The sequence below is a fragment of the Oncorhynchus clarkii genome, chromosome 3 (genome assembly GCF_045791955.1).
Source record: "Oncorhynchus clarkii lewisi isolate Uvic-CL-2024 chromosome 3, UVic_Ocla_1.0, whole genome shotgun sequence".
Taxonomy (NCBI): Eukaryota; Metazoa; Chordata; class Actinopteri; order Salmoniformes; family Salmonidae; genus Oncorhynchus; species Oncorhynchus clarkii.
The window spans coordinates 47211199-47230816 of NC_092149.1; the positions used below are offsets into that span (position 1 = coordinate 47211199).

At 43.4% G+C, this 19618-nt stretch overlaps 1 protein-coding gene across 1 annotated transcript in view; it reads right to left on the minus strand.

The window, feature by feature from the left end:
* Positions 1–7957: 7957 nt before the first annotated feature.
* Positions 7958–19618, minus strand: part of LOC139396272 (collagen alpha-3(VI) chain-like) — a 36447-nt gene continuing 24786 nt past the window's right edge. Inside the window, exons 26-37 of the mRNA XM_071143392.1 lie at positions 18207–18239; positions 18048–18084; positions 17319–17824; positions 16927–17035; positions 15894–16595; positions 15535–15643; positions 15350–15402; positions 14902–15168; positions 14418–14501; positions 9158–9214; positions 8631–8747; positions 7958–8328 (exon numbers count right to left, since the gene is read on the minus strand). Coding sequence (XP_070999493.1) covers positions 8288–8328; positions 8631–8747; positions 9158–9214; positions 14418–14501; positions 14902–15168; positions 15350–15402; positions 15535–15643; positions 15894–16595; positions 16927–17035; positions 17319–17824; positions 18048–18084; positions 18207–18239 — 2115 coding nt within the window. The 3' untranslated portion in view covers positions 7958–8287. The remainder of the gene's footprint in view (positions 8329–8630; positions 8748–9157; positions 9215–14417; positions 14502–14901; positions 15169–15349; positions 15403–15534; positions 15644–15893; positions 16596–16926; positions 17036–17318; positions 17825–18047; positions 18085–18206; positions 18240–19618) is intronic.

A 19618-nucleotide genomic window follows, 5' to 3' on the forward strand; every position in this document is an offset into this window, starting at 1 on the left:
CCAAGCAGCGTGGTAACGGGCAGCAGTAGGAGAGGCAGCGATATTTGGAGAACTGGACTTGGGAGGAGATTCTGGACGGTAAAGGACCCTGGGCACAGCCAGGGGAATATCGCCGCCCCAAAGCAGAGCTGGAGGCAGCGAAAGCAGAGAGGCGCCGTTATGAGGAGGCAGCACGGCAGCGCGGCTGGAAGCCCGAGAGGCAGCCCCAAAAATGTCTTGGGGTGGAGGCACACGGGGAGTGTGGCTAAGTCAGGTAGGAGACCTGAGCCAACTCCCCATGCTTACCGGAGAGCGAGAGGGACCGGGCAGGCACCGTGTTATGCGGTGGAGCGCACGATGTCCCCGGTGCATGTGCATAGCCCGGTGCGGTACATTCCAGCTCCTACAGGTGCTCCCGCCTGCCCAGCGCTGTTGGAGTCTCTCGTCTGTCCCGAGCCGCCAGAGTCTCCCGTCTGTCCCGAGCCGCCAGAGTCTCCCGTCTGTCCCGAGCCGCCAGAGTCTCCCGTCTGTCCCGAGCCGCCAGAGTCTCCCGTCTGTCCCGAGCCGCCAGAGTCTCCCGTCTGTCCCGAGCCGCCAGAGTCTCCCGTCTGTCCCGAGCCGCCAGAGTCTCCCGTCTGTCCCGAGCCGCCAGAGTCTCCCGTCTGTCCCGAGCCGCCAGAGTCTCCCGTCTGTCCCGAGCCGCCAGAGTCTCCCGTCTGTCCCGGAGCCGCCAGAGCCGCCAGTCTGCCAGGAGCCGCCAGAGCCGCCAGTCTGCCAGGAGCCGCCAGAGCCGCCAGTCGGCCAGGAGCTGACTGGAGATTACATCATGAACACTTACCACGCTGCGCTTTGGTCCGATCCTTACTCCTCCTCAGACGAAGAGGAGGAAATCCGTTACAATATGGTATTGGAACTGACCCTCTATATACTGTAGTTTCTTACTTTCTCGTGTTCTTCTTCTTTTTTTTACTAGCATATGTTATATTTAGAGCTACATTGATATTGATTGCATTGTTGGGGTTGGAGCTAACAAAAAGGACATTTCACTGTACTGTGCACGTGATATTAAAACTTGAAACTTAAATCCCAGGTCACCTTTAGCTCATCTGCGAAATCTGGTATCCAACCCAAGTGATCTGCTGCCCTACGACATTGCTCCAACAAAGGCACATTAACAAAAAATGGTTCACTCTCCCCCTCCCCGAATCCAAAGCTGGGGCTTCAGACTGTCCTGGACTGATGTCACCCAATTCACACTCTGAAAACCCTCCAAAGCCAACCAGGGATAGAGTAGGCTCGGCTTTAATTTATGTGCTCTCTGTCACCTGGAGTTGAATGGCAAATGGTCCAGCAACACAAAGAAAGCACAAAGGACAATTCCCAAGGACTGGTCAGCCCTTCCCCCTGAGGGGCCAAAATGTATTTCTCTGTTGCAGTATCCAGAGGACTGGCTAATGAATGTGTGATAGATAATACTATAATATCCATGTTCAGTATCTATCTGAAAGTTGTCCCCTGAAGAAGACTCTGAAGCTATCTATATGTATGTATGATATCTGTGGTTACTTTTATCTGTAAAGGCTGAACTCTAAATTACTCTGTGCAAAGGGGTTTACATTGGTTTCATCCCCAACACACGCCTTTAGATGCTGTGACACCCTGTGGAGATTGGGCCTTGGTGGTCAGGTTACTCTGTGAACTTGGTATCATTTGATTGTTCAATGGTTGTTGGTTTTGGTTTGAGAAGGTTACACCTTCAGATGGTATAAATGGAATTGAGGTCGGTTATTCTCTCTCTTATCCTGTCCATTGGAGGAAGGAGGTATGATTCTCATTTTCTAGGCCTCTGGCTTAGTAGGCATATATTTGTTCATGCATTATCTTGTAAGTTAACCTTAGGATCTACAGTATATGCCTAGAATAATGCTTTAGGCCTTGTATGTGAATCCGTTCATTTTGCAGTTATTGAATAATACTTTCTTTGATATTCAATCCTCGTATTTGATTATTTGATTAGTCTTATTATGAGTCGCATATGAGGTATATACTGTATAATATGCATATATGATCATTATTACCCCACTACAATAGTATATTATCCCTGGAATCCGGACTCTGAACACTGGGAGAGAAACCGTAATGAGACTCACTCGGCTGGCGTTACACCCCTATCAACTGATAGGGGTGTACCGCCAGCCGAGTGAGTCTCATTTACGGTTTCTCTGCCAGTGTTCAGAGTCCGGATTCCAGGGATAATATACTATTGTAGTGGGGTAATAATAATGCTCTCCACCGGCCTTAGACAACCCCATTCCCAAGGATGACTCACCAGAAGACCCTTTTGCCAGCCGCCTCAATCTTCCTCACAAAGTCAGCCTAGCCGGAGACAATGGTCACACGAACTGTTCCAAGCCAAGGCCTCCTGATCGTGTTCCCACCGCAGGCAAACAGGACAGCACTTGTGAGTATCTTTAATTTTCATTCTGAAAACACTTGCCCTAGGGCACGGTTGGTGGCTCAAACTCGGCTGGTTAACCTCAAGCAAGGCAGCACTGGCTTAAAGAGCAGGAGCATAAGCAAACACATCCTTCCCAAGCAAGGAAGCATTAGCTACACAAGCAGAGCAGAAAGTAGTTGGATCCAAAACTCACAACATCTAAGGGGATGAGTACTCTTTCCTCACTAACAGACACCTAAGTCAGAGCCGAATCTCGTAGCCTTCGTGTGCTTGAAAAGTTGCATGACACGCTCTTCCTTCAGGCGAGTTGAAGAGCTGAGAATTGAGGAAATGTATGCAAGTTGCGCTATTACGGCATCCATTGACCCGTTGGGAGTGATTTCATTTTGCTTCAGGTGAATAAGATTTGTCGTTGACTCTCCATAGTATGTTATACCAAGTGACAGACTGAAAGGGAACCACAATTTGGCCCCTATAAGAATATAGTTTAATAGCCCTGTCATAGACCTAAGGATAGTCTTTCCACTCCTTATTTAATCTTGCTCTTGTGACTAGGTTCAAATCAGATTTGAACCAGGTCTCCTGCATGTCACAAGAATGTGTTAGCCCACTAAGCTAAGCCCATGGGGATGAGTTTAGGAAGCTAAGACAAGTCTTCAAGTCTCCAGCAAGGCTTTCGTCAAGAGAGTGTGGTTCATTGAACCACCTCGGTTACGTTTCACCCCCCTTTGATATCATACTCAAAGATCAGTCTACCAATATAACTGACTGGGTTTGAAATCAAGCCTACTGCACAACAACAACACGTTCTGTGGCAAACAGAGGCAGAAGGATCTGTGCACCCCAGTGCAACAGAGATAGTTTGGTGATCCATGCATGTGATGAGAAACTTGTCCAAGACCTGAAGCATTGGCGGGGCTCCTCAGAGGTGGGGAGGACCATCCTCCTCAGTGAATTCCAGAAAAATTAAAATAGTGAAACATTAAAAAAGTTAACCTTTTCAGATAAAACTATACTAAATATATTCACACCTCCAAATAATTGATTTAAACACACGGTTTTGCAATGAAGGTCTACAGTAGCCTCAACAGCACTCTGTAGGGTAGAACTATGTAGCCGGAGAATAGCTAGTTTCCGTCCTCCTCTGGTACATTGACTTTAATACAAAACCTAGGAGGCTCGTGGTTCTCACCCCCTTCCATAGCTTGTGAAAAGGCAGTGAAATGACCATGCAACACTGCTGTACATATGCACCTGAAAAGTGTGCACATTTTCAGGGGCACATTTACAGTATACTAAAACTTTGTGTTGGTTGAAATTAACTACCTTGGTGCTGCCTTCTCACTCACTCTCTCCCTGGGCAACTGCGCGACTTGCACTGGCAGCCAGTAGCCATTAGTCCAAAAATGTGGATAGATAATCTTTTGATTTCTGTTAATTAAACGATTGATTTGAATGCCTCTGATGCATTTCTTCATCAACAACAGGAAAGACAAGTTTAAGCATAGTTATTGTTGGTTTCCCTCTTTATTTATTTCCGCAGGTGCTCCAGTGTCAAAATGTCTGTTCATTCATCCCAACAACAGTTGCACGTTTGCATGTGTTGAGCATATTACCTTAATTAAAGAGACTTTCACTTTATTTAGATAGTCCCAATGCATATCTATAGAGGGTTACTGGGGTGTTAGTGAATGCACTGAACATGCTCTTCAGTTGATACATATTTGAATGTGAACTAGATAGTATGTAGACCGTCAACTAAGCTGAAAACTTGTTTTTCACTTTATTTGGATAGTCCCAAAGCAATACTGTAGACAGATAGTTACTAGAATGACAACACATATGCTGTTAAATTGTAATTGATATTCAGTTGAGATGCTGCTGATAGTCTCCTGATTGTTTGTTGATCATCTATAAATGAGCTTGACATTTGTGCAAGTGATGGGATACACTGTTAAAATATCACTGAAATGCTAAAGACATGCTGTTGACATGTTATTACTGATTGTCTGTAGAGCATGTGTCAAACTCTTTCCATGTAGGGCCGAGTGTCTGCGGGTTTTCGCTCCGCCCTTGTACTTGACTGATGAATTAAGGTCACTGATTAGTGGAGAACTCCCCTCACCTGGTTGCCTAGGTCTAAATTGAAAGGAAAAAACAAAAACCAGCAGACACCATGCCCTCCATGAAATGATTTTGACACCCCTGCTGTAGCGAATCTACAGATGGACTATCCAAATAAAGTGTTACCCTACTTGGTGTCATTAGTCCCCTACGAACATTCATCACAACATTTACCATGACTGATAATGGCTGTAATTGCAATGAAATGACCAATTGTCAGAACTGTGACAGGATGATGATGCAAACTCCCCACACTGAGGTTAGTCACACACCTGCCTGTCGAAATAAGAAGAACTAGTAGGCGACCATGTTTGTGGACAGAAAAAATTACTAATTCTATGGTTTTGAACGCAGTTCTCTGTGAACCCTGTCACTTACAACTGTCAACTGGAAATCACGACCATGATAAACAATTGTCAACTGGAAACCACGACCATGATAAAGTGAAGTTAATAGCGCTGAGGGTGGATGTTTTTAGTGAAGGGAGTTAATTCGGTAGACAGTGGTGGCATAGTGACAAGGCCCACACTGAATGCACAGCAGTACAACGCTTAGTCACTCCTCATGCCCCACAGAAACTCTGACACGGTTGGTGCCAGCCTGGCGTGACCCTCGTTTCTGTTCTACATGGACGGCTGACAACATAGCAGTTTGCACTGCCAGAGTTCTCCTCTCTCAGGACAAACCACACCTCTTGGAGAACCATGGAAGAGCTAGCTAGCTTGGGCTCAGCTGTGGCAGCACAGGAAAATATGTTGGGGAAAACAACACAAACAATGCATCTGTCACTGTGAAATCCACACGCTGCTTATCAAGTTCACATAACTGCACTGTGCATGTGTTTGTCAAGCTGTGTTAGCCTCTCTTGGATGAGCGATAAGAGGCGACACTTGGAACACATGTTGGTTATTTATCACAGCTTAAACTATTGATCAATGCAAACAGTGGACACTAAATGGGTTATTCGGGATGGGGATGCTTTTACAAACAAAGAGATTGCAGAGCAAGCACGAAAAGCTTGCGTGAGCAAAACCCAACTCGAAAACAGAATGAGGCTTGTATCCAGTATGTCTGTATGTGCCAGAGTGCATAATGGTTTGTGTGTGTGTGTGTTTGATTCCATGCCATTAGACTTATGCATGCAACACACAGCTGTGGAGAACAGTTTAACAGTTTTTGTTTTGTTTTACAAAACTAACCTGAACATTCTGAAGAATAAAATAATGGTACACCACACTCCTCATTTAAACAGCTCCAGCAGCGCAATCTAAGAGACTTGGTGGGAATGCCATGAGTGTATTCATTAGTGCAGACTATAGCAAAATGTTTTGCAAACAGACAAATTCACAATAGTCTCTCCCGGTTTCAGCCCATTTGATTCCTTTTGGTCCCTAGTGAGTACACCCCATGTCTCACTTCTAATTGCCAACAGCTAATTTGAGTGGAGACCTTTCACTAGTGAATGCATGCTAAGCGAATGGTTACATAAAGTCACCAAGCACGTATTTTATTAAGTGCTCTGTGACAAGTAAGCCTCTGAACACTTAGCATGGGATATCTCAACACTCCCTCATCAGCAAATAGATCACAGCCATGAGGTAATTTTCCTTGAAGTACTGTACAATAGTCCCACACGGCCAACAGGGCTTACTCAGAAAGTGTACACTATTACATATTTATAAACTAATCCAGATTACATGTATAAGTATAACAATTACAGTACTATAATTCTGCTATTTGATAACGTACTTAGTCTAAAGACACATTTTTTAAATATAAAGGTCCAATCAGAAAAATGACTTCCCCTTTCCAATAATCTTTTGATAAAGACTTCTAAAGAGATTCACGGAAAGTTCAGTCAAAATGTTGTGACACTGTTGCTTGTTGAGTTACCCTAGTGATCAACATTAAAAAGAGGTTAGGGAATTGAATGCCTTTCCCCTCATTCCCTGATCTAAATGTCTCATTTGTGACAGAGCTTCATTTTTTTTTGCGTTTTTAAGGAACATTTTTGTGAAGGGAACAGTCCTATCTTGGTCATCAAAACAACTGTAGAGGTAGAGCATCTGGAGTTACTGTGCTGAGTTCGGGGGGTCACTGGACCCCTTCTCTAACACTACTAAGCCCAAACTCATAAATCACATTTCCTCCTTCACAGTCCCCAGAACAGTTTGAGCTCCTTGGACTTGACCCGTTTCTACACGGGCTGGAATTTCATTGCAGCCAGCATGAAAGTGCAGTCTTAGTGTTACAAAGATTTTTATTTAACCCTTATTTTACCAGGTAAGTTGACTGAGAACACATTCTCATTTACAGAGGTTCACCTGTAAACTATTTGGCCAGCGTTATCTCTGCCTGTGATAGGCAAGGCTCAGTGTCTCTCATCCATTTAAGCCTCAGAAGTATAAAGTATGGTCTACTGTACCAGCCTTAAATAGACAGGTTGATGTTGTGATAAAAATTAATGATACACCACAGAGAAATACTTTCACTTGTCACAATTAACCTGTCAACTTAGATGAGTGCAGCAACTTAATGAGCACAATGTTAAGCCAACCATACCATGGCAATTATATCTTCAACAGTGGAACATAATACTTAAATGGTGCCTACTAGGTCTATTTCACCTAGAGTATATCATCTGGATTTCTATGGTGTTTAGGTAATCAATCCCTTGCCTCAAATGACTTCTGTTTGACGGTAAGTGCTTTGTTTGGCCTTTTCCCACTCCTCTCATGAGTTATCTAAAAAAAACGATCCTATGTTGCGTCAGTATCGCACGCACGCACGCGTACACACTCACACGAACGCACACACAGGATCTTTCACTCTGTTCGGTCTTCGTTTTTTGGGCTTTTGGCCTCTCTCTTTTTTGGTCAATCTAACATTTCACAGTCTCCAGGGACCAGTCAGTACTGTTAAAGAGCTTTGCTCTCAAACTGAGTCATGTACCAAAAAGAAGAAATCCACTGCTCAAGTTTATTAGAAAGTCTAATAAATGTTTATTTCCCCCCCCCCGTTCCCAGATGAAACACAAAGTTAAGTAAAACAAGACAAACAAAACACTAACAGCTTGATAAGTACATTCCATATTCAAAAACTGGAACATGTGTGTTTGAGGCAGTGGTTCTAGAAGTGAATTACATTACATGATGAATTCCTTTACTTGCTGAGAAATTGGTTTAACTGTCATTATATACACACTGCCAGCTTGGACTTGTGTAAACATCAGCATGGTGAGTGAATGTCTGTATTGGGGGATATAGTGAAATAATACAAACGTATGATGACTCTTTCAAAGTCACTGTGGACTTGTGAGTGCATGTGCATATGTAAATAAGGATTTATTGATAAATCTGTGTCCCAAGATATTCATACACATTACTTAATAAAATGACGAGTTTAACTTTTTAATGAAAAACATATTCTGTAACTGTTCCAGAAATGTTACATTACAAACACTGGATGTTCTCCGCAACTCAACCAGAGAAAAAAAACACACAAAAAACACTATGTAGCACCAGTAGGAAAAATCATGCAGCAAATTGATTTGCTTTCTTTCTTTTTTTAATATAGACTACTTCAATACTCATTTTGATCAAATCCTGTTTGTGGAATCCAGTGCAGCCACCTCTCCTTTGGTATAGCTTCTCTTTGGTCATTTTTGTTGATTTTCCTCAGCATCTCCTCAGTAGAGGTATATGTTGACAATGAATCAATGTCCTCCTACGTTTTTATTGCGGCAATGACTCCTTGGTTGACAGGTGCTGTCAGTGAAAAGCAGGAAAGAAGACAGACATGATTTTTAAACAAAAACAATAACATTTAATTTATCTTGTTCTGAGGGCAGGTCTGCCTCAACGGCAGAAAAACATGTGTTTGGTTAAGGTTAGGCGTGAAATGTGACAAGTAATCCCAATTGGCTAGGGTTAGGGGTTGGGTTAAGTTTCGAAAATACATGTTATTGGTGAAGGTTAGGGGTTATGGTAAGATTCCAAAGAGCAACTTTGTATATGGCAAATCATATACAAAGTAACTTTGTTACACCCCCTTTATACCACCAACCTACCACCTAGGGAGCCTTTTCTTCTCTTTCCTTTTATTCTCACTCGTCGCTGTGAGCGCCGCCCGCTGTTTGCACGGCTTTCATCCAACCAATCCCATGCCTTCTGCCCTCGAGGCGGAGCTGCCCTCAGGACAAGATTGAAGGAAAACTCCAATGAGCATTTATTTACACATACAGAATATTTGCAATATTGTCTGTCCCTGAGAAATTGTATTTTAGACGATGGATTGACAGATGGAACATCCACCTCTGTATATTATCCTCTGTTTACCCACCCATATGGAAGCAAAACCATTTATGTTCCACTGTTGGCAACCTGACATGCTTAGTTAAGTCCTAATAAACGTATCGGACTAACAGCAGATGGGTAACAACGAAAGAGCTATATTGCTATATAAATACCCTTTTTTGTGTGTGGGGGGGGGTCCTTTTTTTTGTTTGAGCACATGCCCCCCAAAAGGTCTGGTCACTGCCCTGTATAATGCTGTTTACTGCACTTCATAGAATGTGTTACCAATAGGGGAATTTACCAATAGCTGGAAGGATCTCCATCTCGGGCTGCTGCTCCACTTGTTGCTGAGGCTCTGCTGTCAAACAGGGGAGAAAAAAAAAGAGTTTCTAAACTCAAGCAACGACCTTTTACAAACGGATCTACAACATCCTTAACACTTTAATTGTATGCGCCGTCATAGAGCTGTTTTTATACTGTGATGTAATAGATGCCATATACAGTCATGATAGGTAACAATATGTACGCTTAACATGGTTAGCTTATCAGCTAGCTAACCAGGTAACCTAAATTGCATCCTGTATCATGACATTAGCTATCAGGGCTTCTTACGACAACTGTTATCAAGCGAATGACGGTCTATGATTGGCTATTTAGTTAGTTAGTCAAATAAGACCAGACAGGTGCAAACATCCTCGGCAAACTTTTGGAAAACATGGCAACAAGGACCACTCCCCTGACCTCAAGTAGCGTTTTAAGCACTGGGCCTCAGTCTCGAACCTATTGACAATGCCTTCACAACCACCATACCACAACCACCATACCAGATGCCGTTCATTCTGTCAAAGAAGCACTTAGCCTGAAAGTCTTTGCACGCCATTCCAAGGTTATAGTTAAGAGAGCATGGCTCTGCGAGCTCGTTAGCTAGAGCATGCAAAACAAGACCAGTCACGAGAGGGTTGAGAGAGAGGAGAGCTGTATAAGTATGCTTAAGATGAACAACACCCACCTGAAAGCATATTTGAGATAGTGTCAGCTTGTTGTCTGCCATGACTAAACAGTATTTAATGAATATGTAATGGTATTGTCACTGGCTTGGAAGTGAAATGTGAAAACAGAACATTTGATAAGGTAACCAAATGTACCTCATTGCCGGATAAATTAAACTCGTGAAAACTCAGAGCAAAAATCTATTAGTAGGACTATTGCATATTACAGTAGCTGTACATCTATCAATGTGAGTCGTTTTGAACAAGGAGTGTAGAACAGGCATAGACTGTAAAGTAGCATAGGTTTGTATTGGTGAATTGTTGATATGAAATCAGCTGCTTCTCCCTAAACCATGTTGCTATCAGAGTTAATACATGTTAATGTTAGTACATTTTAGTAATTGAGTAGGTCTGTGGATGTGTGGTCCCCATGTTCTGCAGCGAAACCACCATCTGTACATAATCCCGGTGGGCCAACTCCACAAGTACCTCTCGGTAATGCTGAGAAAGTACATGAATTCAACCACAGTCTTGGACGCAAGCGCACCCGTCAAAGCCACCCTACTGCAAAGTCCTTCCTGCTTTGCACGTTACACAGTAATAGTATATCTTATTAAAACAGCATTACCATTGCATAGTATTGCAATAATATGACTGGCTTCAATCAAGACCAATTATGTATATACAGGTAACTGTCGAAATAAAGGAAACACCAACATAAAGTCTCTTAATAGGCATTGGGCCACCACGAGCTGCCAGAACAGCTTCTATGCGCCTTGGCATAAATTCTGAAACTCTATTGGACGGATGCGACACCATTCTTCAACAAGAAATGCAATAATTTGGTTGATGTGTGGTGGAAAATGCTGTTTTAGGTGCCGCTCCAGAATCTCCCATAGGCCTAAGTGTTCAATTGGGTTGATCTGGTGACTGAGACGGCCATGGCATATGGTTTACATCATTTTCATGCTCATCAAACCATTCAGTGACCACTCGTGCCCTGTGAATGGGGCATTGGCATCCTGGAAGAGACCACTCCCATCAGAATAGAAATGATTCACCACAGGTTGAAGGTGATTACTCAGAATGGTTGTGTATTTATTGGCATTTACCTTGCCCTCTAAGGGGTTGAGTGGATCTAAACTATGCCAGGAATATGCCCCCGACACCATGACAGCCACCAGAACCCTCATTTACTCAAGTGTTTCCTTTATTTTGGCAGTTACCTGTATGTATATCATATATACTGTAAATATAATATGTACATATACTGTAAGTATAATGTAAGTATATCATGAAAATATACAGTTGAAGTCGGAAGTTTACATACACTTAGGTTGGAGTCATTGAAACTTGTTTTTCAACAACTCCACCAATTCCTTGTTAACAAACTATAGTTTTTGCAAGTCGTTTGGGACATCTACTTTGTGCATTACACAAGTAATTTTTACAGCAATTGTGTACAGACAGATTATTTCACTTATAATCCACTGTATCACAATTCCAGTGGTTCAGAAGTTTAATATACTAAGTTGACTGTGCCTTTAAACAGCTTGGAAAATTCCAGAAAATGATGTCATGGCTTTAGAAGCTTCTGATAGGCTAATTGACATAATTTGAGTCAATTGGAGGTGTACCTGTGGATGTATTTCAAGGCCTAAACTCAGTGCCTCTTTGCTTGACATCATGGGAAAATCAAAAGAAATCAGCCAAGACCTCAGAAAAACATTGTAGACCTCCACATGTCTGGTTCATCCTTGGGAGCAATTTCCAAATGCCTGAAGATATCACGTTCATCTGTACAAACAATAGTACGCAAGTATAAACACCATGGGACCAAGCAGCCGTCATACCGCTCAGGAAGGCGACGTGTTCTGTCTCCTAGAGATGAACGTACTTTGGTGCGAAAAGTGCAAATCAATCCCAGAACAATAGCAAAGGACCTTGTGAAGATGCTGGAGGAAACAGGTACAAAAGTTCCTATATCCACAGTAAAACGAGTCCTATATCGACATAACTTGAAACGCCGCTCAGCAAGGAAGAAGCCACTGCTCCAAAACCGCCATAAAAAAGCCAGACTACGGTTTTCAACTGCACATGGGGACAAAGATCGTACTTTTTGGAGAAATGTTCTCTGGTTTGATGAAACAAAAATTTAATTGTTTAGCCATAATGACCGTCGTTATGTTTGGAGGAAAAAGGGGTAGGCTTGCAAGCCAAAGAAGAACACCATCCCAACTGTGAAGCACGGGGGTGGCAGCATCATGTTGTGGGGTGCTTTGCTGCAGGAGGAACTGGTGCACTTCACAAAATAGATGGCATCATGAGGTAGGAAAATTATGTGGATATCTTTAAGCAATATCTCAAGACATCAGTCAGGAAGTTAAAGCTTGGTCGCAAATGGGTCTTCCAAATGGACAATGACCGCAAGCATACTTCCAAAGTTGTGGCAAAATGGCTTAAGGACAACAAAGTCAAGGTATTGGAGTGGCCATCACAATGGCCTGACCTCAATCCTATAGAACATTTGTGGGCAGAACTAGGAGGCCTACAAACCTGACACAGTTACACCAGCTCTCTCAGGAGGAATGGGCCAATATTCACCCACGTTTTTGTGGAAAGCTTGTGGAAGGCTACCTGAAACGTTTGACCAAGTTAAACCATTTAAAGGAAACGCTACCAAATACTAATTGAGTGTATGTAAACTTCTGACCCACTGGGAATGTGATGAAATATATAAAAGCTGAAATAAATCATTCCCTACTATTATAAAATAAAGTAGTGATCCGAACTGACGTAAAAGGGATTTTTTACTCTGATAAAATGCAGGAATTGTGAAAAACTGAGTTTAAATGTATTTGGCTTAGGCGTATGTAAACTTCTGACCTCAACTGTATATGATTAAAAAAAATCACTAGTCACTATGACAACTATAGTAGTTGTGTTTGTGAGTTCTCAGAGTTATCCGAATATCAGAGGCAGCCCCCCTCAAAAACTCCCTGATTCGCTGGTTCAGGAGATTAACTAATCTCTTAGCTATTCCCTTAGCTATTCCCACCGTACGCTCTCTACCATAAGGGAGAGCGTGCAGTGGCCTCACTCCAAGGCTCAACATGTGAGCAATAAATCTTCATCAATGGAGTTATTTTCCACAAAGACTTTTTCTCTCTCTCACTGTAAAAGCTACAGGAGCTATAATAATAGTTAAGAGATTGTATTTCAGTGAACATTTCAGTTGTTTATTAAGTAATAATTTCCTCCATGCCCAATATTTTTGGGAAATACTGCTTGTTTATTTATTTTTTTACAGAAAACTGCCCTTTTCATCCTCATGCTGTCTAGCAGTAGCCACGGCAGCCATTTTGGAATGGCAGTGTCAGCCAATCAGCTCCTTTCTTGTTCAACGCGACATGCCATTCCAAAATGTCTGCTGTGGCTACTGCTAGCGATCATGACTACACAGTGTAACCATGATTGCGTTCCGATCCCAGTGCAACTCAGTGTAAACAAGTGTGATGGTAGGGTTGGTTTCTTCTAGCAAGGGCGGACTGTGACCAGATTTATTTTTCCTTGAGGCCCCCATTACTAACCAGATGAGGAGCATTTTGTGTTAAAAAGTTAGATGGGCCAACTGGGCAAAAAAACTGACCAGCCCATTTAGCATGATGGCCAGTCGGCCCCTTCTGAATATAGATTAAAAAGGCACATTTTTTAATTAAAGGACCACTCTGTGATATTTACACCCATGTTTTTTTTATTTGAATAAATGATTTACGAGTGGGCTTTTAACTTGAAAATCATTGTGCATTATGTGTCAAAAGCTTTTGTGTGTTGAAGAGTGATTCTGAACCATACCGTTGGATTTATTGGAGTAACAACAATGCTGCCAATGCAAACGCAAACACAATGAATCCCATTAGAGGCCATTAGCTAGAATGAAAGGCAATCTCTGAACCAGGCAAGCCAAGGGGCGGCTTCTCAAAAGTAAAAGCTGGCTCTTTTTGAGTTCAAATGGAAAGTTCCTAATGGGCCAATTCAAATTAGCCTCAATGCCTAATAAATCTGCTAATTGTTTGAAGAAAACATGGTTTGAATCATGCCAACCCTCGCTCACACATGCCAACCCTCGCCACCCCTTGCACACACACACACACACACACGCACGCACATATACACACACGTTTGTTCTACTGTCCTTGTGGGGACAAAACAATTGATTTTCCCTAAACCCTAGCTCCAAACCCCTAATCCTAAACCTAATCCCTAAACCCTAACCCTAATTCTAACCCTAAACCTAACCCTTAAGCCTAAAATAGCCTTTTTTCCTTGTGGGGACCAGCGAAATGTCCCCACTTGCCTGAATTTTCCATGTTTTACTATCCTTGTGAGGACTTCGGTCCCTACAAGGATAGTAAAACCACAAACACACACACACACACACACACACACACACACACACACACACACACACACACACACACACACACACACACACACACACACACACACACACACACACACATACACACACACACACACACACACACACACACAGAGACAGGTATCACTCACCAATCTCTGGTTTGTCCAGTGGTGTAGTGGCCATGATACCTGTCACCTCCATGGGGGCAGTGACCTTATGCTCTGCTGCTGCTTCTGTCCAATCAGATATTACATAATAATGGTCAGTGGATTCAGTTATACAGATATTTAGGGATGTTGTGTGGCTAGTCTGCCACCAGGTGGCATGTTTTGTTTTGCCTTGCACAAAAAAAAACATTCCAATAAAATATATGAAAGAAAGAAAGATTATTTTATCATTGCTTGGATGTTCCACAACATGAAACACAATACCAATTTAATTATCACAATAACAATACTTTATATATTTTATTATGCCGAAATAGGCCTACTGTACAGTATACACATTTCTATCAATTGCTCAGGCAAAACTGTCATTAACAATGATTTTCAGGTTGACATTACCATTGCAGGGGAAAAACAGGGAAAACCTAAGCAGACCAGACAATCACTGTGGTGTGTATCATGGACTTACTGGTGGTAATAATGCCTTTGTGGGTGGCCGCAACATGGCCTTGGGCGGTGTGCATGGTCACCACGGCGTGGTAGGTCTGGGCGCTCTCCAGGCCGCCAACAGTGAGCTCCGTGCCCGTCACATTTCTCCTCAACACCAGTGTGTTGTCACGCAGGCGCGTCACCACCACCTTAAAGTAGGCCATGTACTTGGGGTCCGGGCTGGCCCAGCGCAGGGTCAGGCTGCTGGAAGTGACGTTGGCTACGTGCAACTCGTCTGAGTCTTGGTCTAGGGATAAAACGTATTGACACACGCAGACATAGAACACACACACACATAACATACACAGATAAAAACATACACGTTCACAAATGATCAGTCTTTGAACCACCACGGGAGGCAAAACATGACTGGTGTTGATTTATTGAACTGGTGGTAAACCCTGCTATTTCATTTTTATTGAATGTACCGTTGTGCTTTCTTGGATGGACTGCCTGGTGGTTTTCGTGTTTTTGATGTTTCCTACACAGAGTGGATTATTGACACGTTATATAGGATTCTACCAATACATAAAGATATCATGACAATTTACATGACAAACATGACAAACAATTTAGTAACTATACACGTGATAAACATGATCTGAATACTCACTCTTGGCTGTGGTGTGACTTGGAGAAGGGGAACTTGGGGAATGGCTGGTCACTCTGGTACCAGTGACAGTTTTTGGAGACTTCAGGGGACATGTAGAAAACGTTCTCAACTGCAGACACAGGAGGAAAAGGACAATATTCACATACAGTATCAAACTGACAAAAAGGCCATTAAAGGTGTTTCAAAGTGGTTTCCACAATTAAAACCAGAACGACAATCAATGTGTCCACAAGTATGTGATTTCAATCTTATTATTGAATTTGCTTTCTCTATGAAAAACCTGTTTTCAGTGAATACAAGATTAACATAAATCAAACAGATACTCAATAGACAGCAACAGTGTAAAATAATACACTCACTGCTGAGATACTTGGGCAGCAGTCGGCCAAAGTTCTGAATGTGCATGTCGTAGAAGTGCGTGGTGCTGGTCAGCCTCTTGAAGAAGACGTCGGATGGCTCGCTGGCCATGCGCGTCAGCACGCGGGTGTCCCCAGCACCCAGCTTCTCACCCACACCCAGGATGACCAAGAAATAGCCCTTACACTTGGCCTCTGTGGCCACAGCAACCAGCCGCTCCTCATCCTGCTCCACAGGGCCTGTCACAAACAACATCAGAACCTTGAGGTCTCGCTGGTGGGGTGCTTTCTCAAACACCTGCTCCACCGTGTGCTCGATGGCCACTGCCAGCGCCCGCCCACCCTCCAGTTGGGGCGTCTTCTCAAGTAGGAAGTTGCGGATGTCCTGGGCCGAGCGGTGGTCAGTCAGGCCCACATCCACAAGGATGGGTGAGCCGCTGCTGTTGCGCAGGAACTCGTAGGGAGCATGCTGGATTACGGCCACGCGGGCGTGGTGGATGGATGCCACGGGGTCCGACGAGACTTCCAGCTGCTCTACGATGTGTGCAACGTAGCGTTTCATCTCAGTGAAGACGGTGGGGTAGGTGGTCTCGGAGCTATCCATGACAAAGGCCATGTCAATGTCCACATCGGTGGTGGAGGCCCTCCTGTCTCTTGACTGCTGAGGGGGGGCATAGTCACACATTTGGTCCGGGGCGCAGGAGTCTGGAGAACAAAGGAACACATAAATGGGCTCAGGCATTTTGGCTTGTTATGGTTTTCATTATGTCCCACTGGATTTGTTTAGAAAGCAATTTTTCTGCAACTGTCAATGGCAGGCAATGTGCATCCAATTAGCTTACAATAGAACTACTATGATCAGAAGGAAAGTGTGGGAAAATCCGTAACACCATTAAAAATAAATAGTGTTCCATAAAAAAATGTAGAACACAAGAATGCACAATGTACTTATTGGTTGTTGCATAGAAATTCAAATAAAAGTTCATTGCAGAATTTGTGTGAAGTTAGTCTCTAAGGATATGAGAAAAGCTCTTACCCAGGCAGATGTGGCAGTTCATGACCTTTTGGATAGCTGAGATGTACTGTGCACTTCCGGGATTGGGCAGCACAATCACCTGACCCAGTGCTGACCCAGTGCTGTTCATCTGACACAAAGAGAGGAGGTAACAACATGTCAAAAACATGTTCAGGTCAGCTGACAAGACATCTCTGTAAATTCATTTTTAAGTGTTGTATACTACTTTCAGGTACCAGAACAATAACTACATTTCAATATCTATACTACCACATTGCATGCAGAATACATTTCCTCATTCTACAGTATGCTGGTGCAGACATTAGAGCCAAAATTATAAACATGCTCTGTGTTTTGGTGACAGAGCCTATTTTTCTGCCTCTTGTCTGCTCCTTAAACCCGCTTTACGTTACCTTCAGAGCTCTGGTGAGCTGGCCATCCTCTTTATTGGTCAGGAACACTGAGGCGATGCCGGAGTCATAGAGGCGTAGGGCGGCTGCGCTTACCGCCCGCTGATCCTTCACTGGCCCATTAACAAAGAAGATGGCCACCTTCCTCATGAGGAAGCCACTGCGCACCCTCTTGAAGGTGTTCTGCGCCAGGAAGTTCATGGCCGTCTCCAGGCTACGCTGTTTGCGTGTCTGTAATGCCTGGAGGCCCTCCACACGCTGCACCAGTGTGCGCCGCTTCAGCCCGTCTGCAAAGCGGATTTCGGTGGTCACTTCATTGTTGTAGAGGGTGAGGGCCACTCGGGCACCGCGGGGGCAGTTGCTCTCGGCAATGGTGATGTTGCCAACCAGGCGGAGCACGGTGTCACGCATGTTGTTGAAGGCAGGCCTACCCACGCTTTCGGAGGTGTCCAGTGCGAAGGCCAGCTCGGTAGGGTAGAGTGGGCACTCCTGCTGCCCATAGCAGCAAGCTAAGAATAAAACGAAAAAGAAAACAGGTTTTGGGGCATTAATACTCCTATGTCAAGTATATGAGTGCCAGAGCAGGAGAGGGAGGTCGGTTATGCAGTGTGCATCTAAGGTGGGTTTACACAACATTAAGGATGGGGGGTCCTGGCATCCCTTTTCAGCACCAATGAATCAGTTAAATAAGGTATATTACATACTAATCAGTGTAAGCAGTTTTTTACTTACGACAGTTGTCTCTGATTTTCTTCACCAAGTCACATTGCTGAAGAGAAAAGGAACCATTTAAAACTGATGTTAAGACATTATACATATTCCACACATGTAAACTTTTTTGGGTCAAATTTCCTATACAAAATATTTTCTGTCTGATAAATGGACTCCCACCACAACGCCAGGTCCTCTCGGTCCTTTCTGGCCCTGTGGGAAGACAAACAGCAGAGTTGAACAACAGACGGACACAGCTGGAAGGAAACAAAGCAACAGGACACACTCTCAGGACTGACACCACTCTAGATAACAACACCATTATTTGTGTCAATTACATAAACAATGAACGGATTGTGTTGATGTTATAAACAATACATATTCTACAATTTGACAATGTGACATGCTGTACAGTGCATTCAGAAAGTATTCCGACTGCTTCCCCTTTTCCACATTTGTTACATTACAGCCTTATTCTAAAATGGATTAAATGAAGAAGAAAATCCTCATCAATCTAAACAAAATACCCCATCATGACAAAGCAAAAACAGGTTTTCAGAAATTCTTGCAAATGTATTAAAAACAGAAAAACTTTATTTACATAAGTATTCAGACCCTATTCTATGAGACTATGCTATGAGCTCAGGTGTCATTATGTTTCCATTGATCATCCTTGAGATATTTCTACAACTTGATTGGAGTCCACCTGTGGTAAATTAAATTGATTGGACATGATTTGGAAATGCACACACCTGTCCATATAAGGTCCCACACCTCCGAGACAGGACTGTGTATGAGGCACAGATCTGGAGAAGGGTAACAAAACTTTTCTACAGCAATGAAGGCCCCCAAGAACACAGTGTCCTCCATCATTCTTAAATGGAAGAAGTTTATAACCACCAAGACTCTTCCTAGAGCTGAACTCCCGGCCAAATTGAGCAATCGAGGGAGAAGGGTTTTGGTCAGAGAGGTGACTAAGAACCCGATGGTCTCTCTGACAGAGCTCCAGAGTTCCTCTGTGGAGATGGGAGAACCTTCCAGAAGGACAACAATCTCTGCAGCTCTCCACCAATCATAACTTTATGGTAGAGTGGCCAGACGGAAGCCACTCCTCAGTAAAAAGGCACATGACAGCCCGCTTGACACCTAAAGGATTCTCAGAACATGAAAAACAAGATTCTCTGGTCTGATGAAACCAAGATTGAACACTTTGGCCTGAATGCCAAGCGTCACGTCTGGAGGAAACATGGAACCATCCCTATGGTGAATCATGCTGTGGGGATGTTTTTCAGAGGCAGGGACTGGGAGACTAGTCAGGATCGAGGGAAAGATGAATGGAGCAAAGTACAGAGAGATCCTTGATGAAAACCTGCTCCAGAGCACTCAGGACCTCAAACTGTGGTGAAGGTTCACTTTCCAACAGGACAACAACCCTAAGCGCACAGCCAAGAGCACCCAACACAGGAGTGGCTTTGGGTAACCCGCCTCTACCATCAGTCCTATTAGCCAACATGCAATCATTGGATAATAAACTATGAGCTCTGATCAAGACTATCCAACCAACGGGAAATTAAAAACTGTAATATCTTATG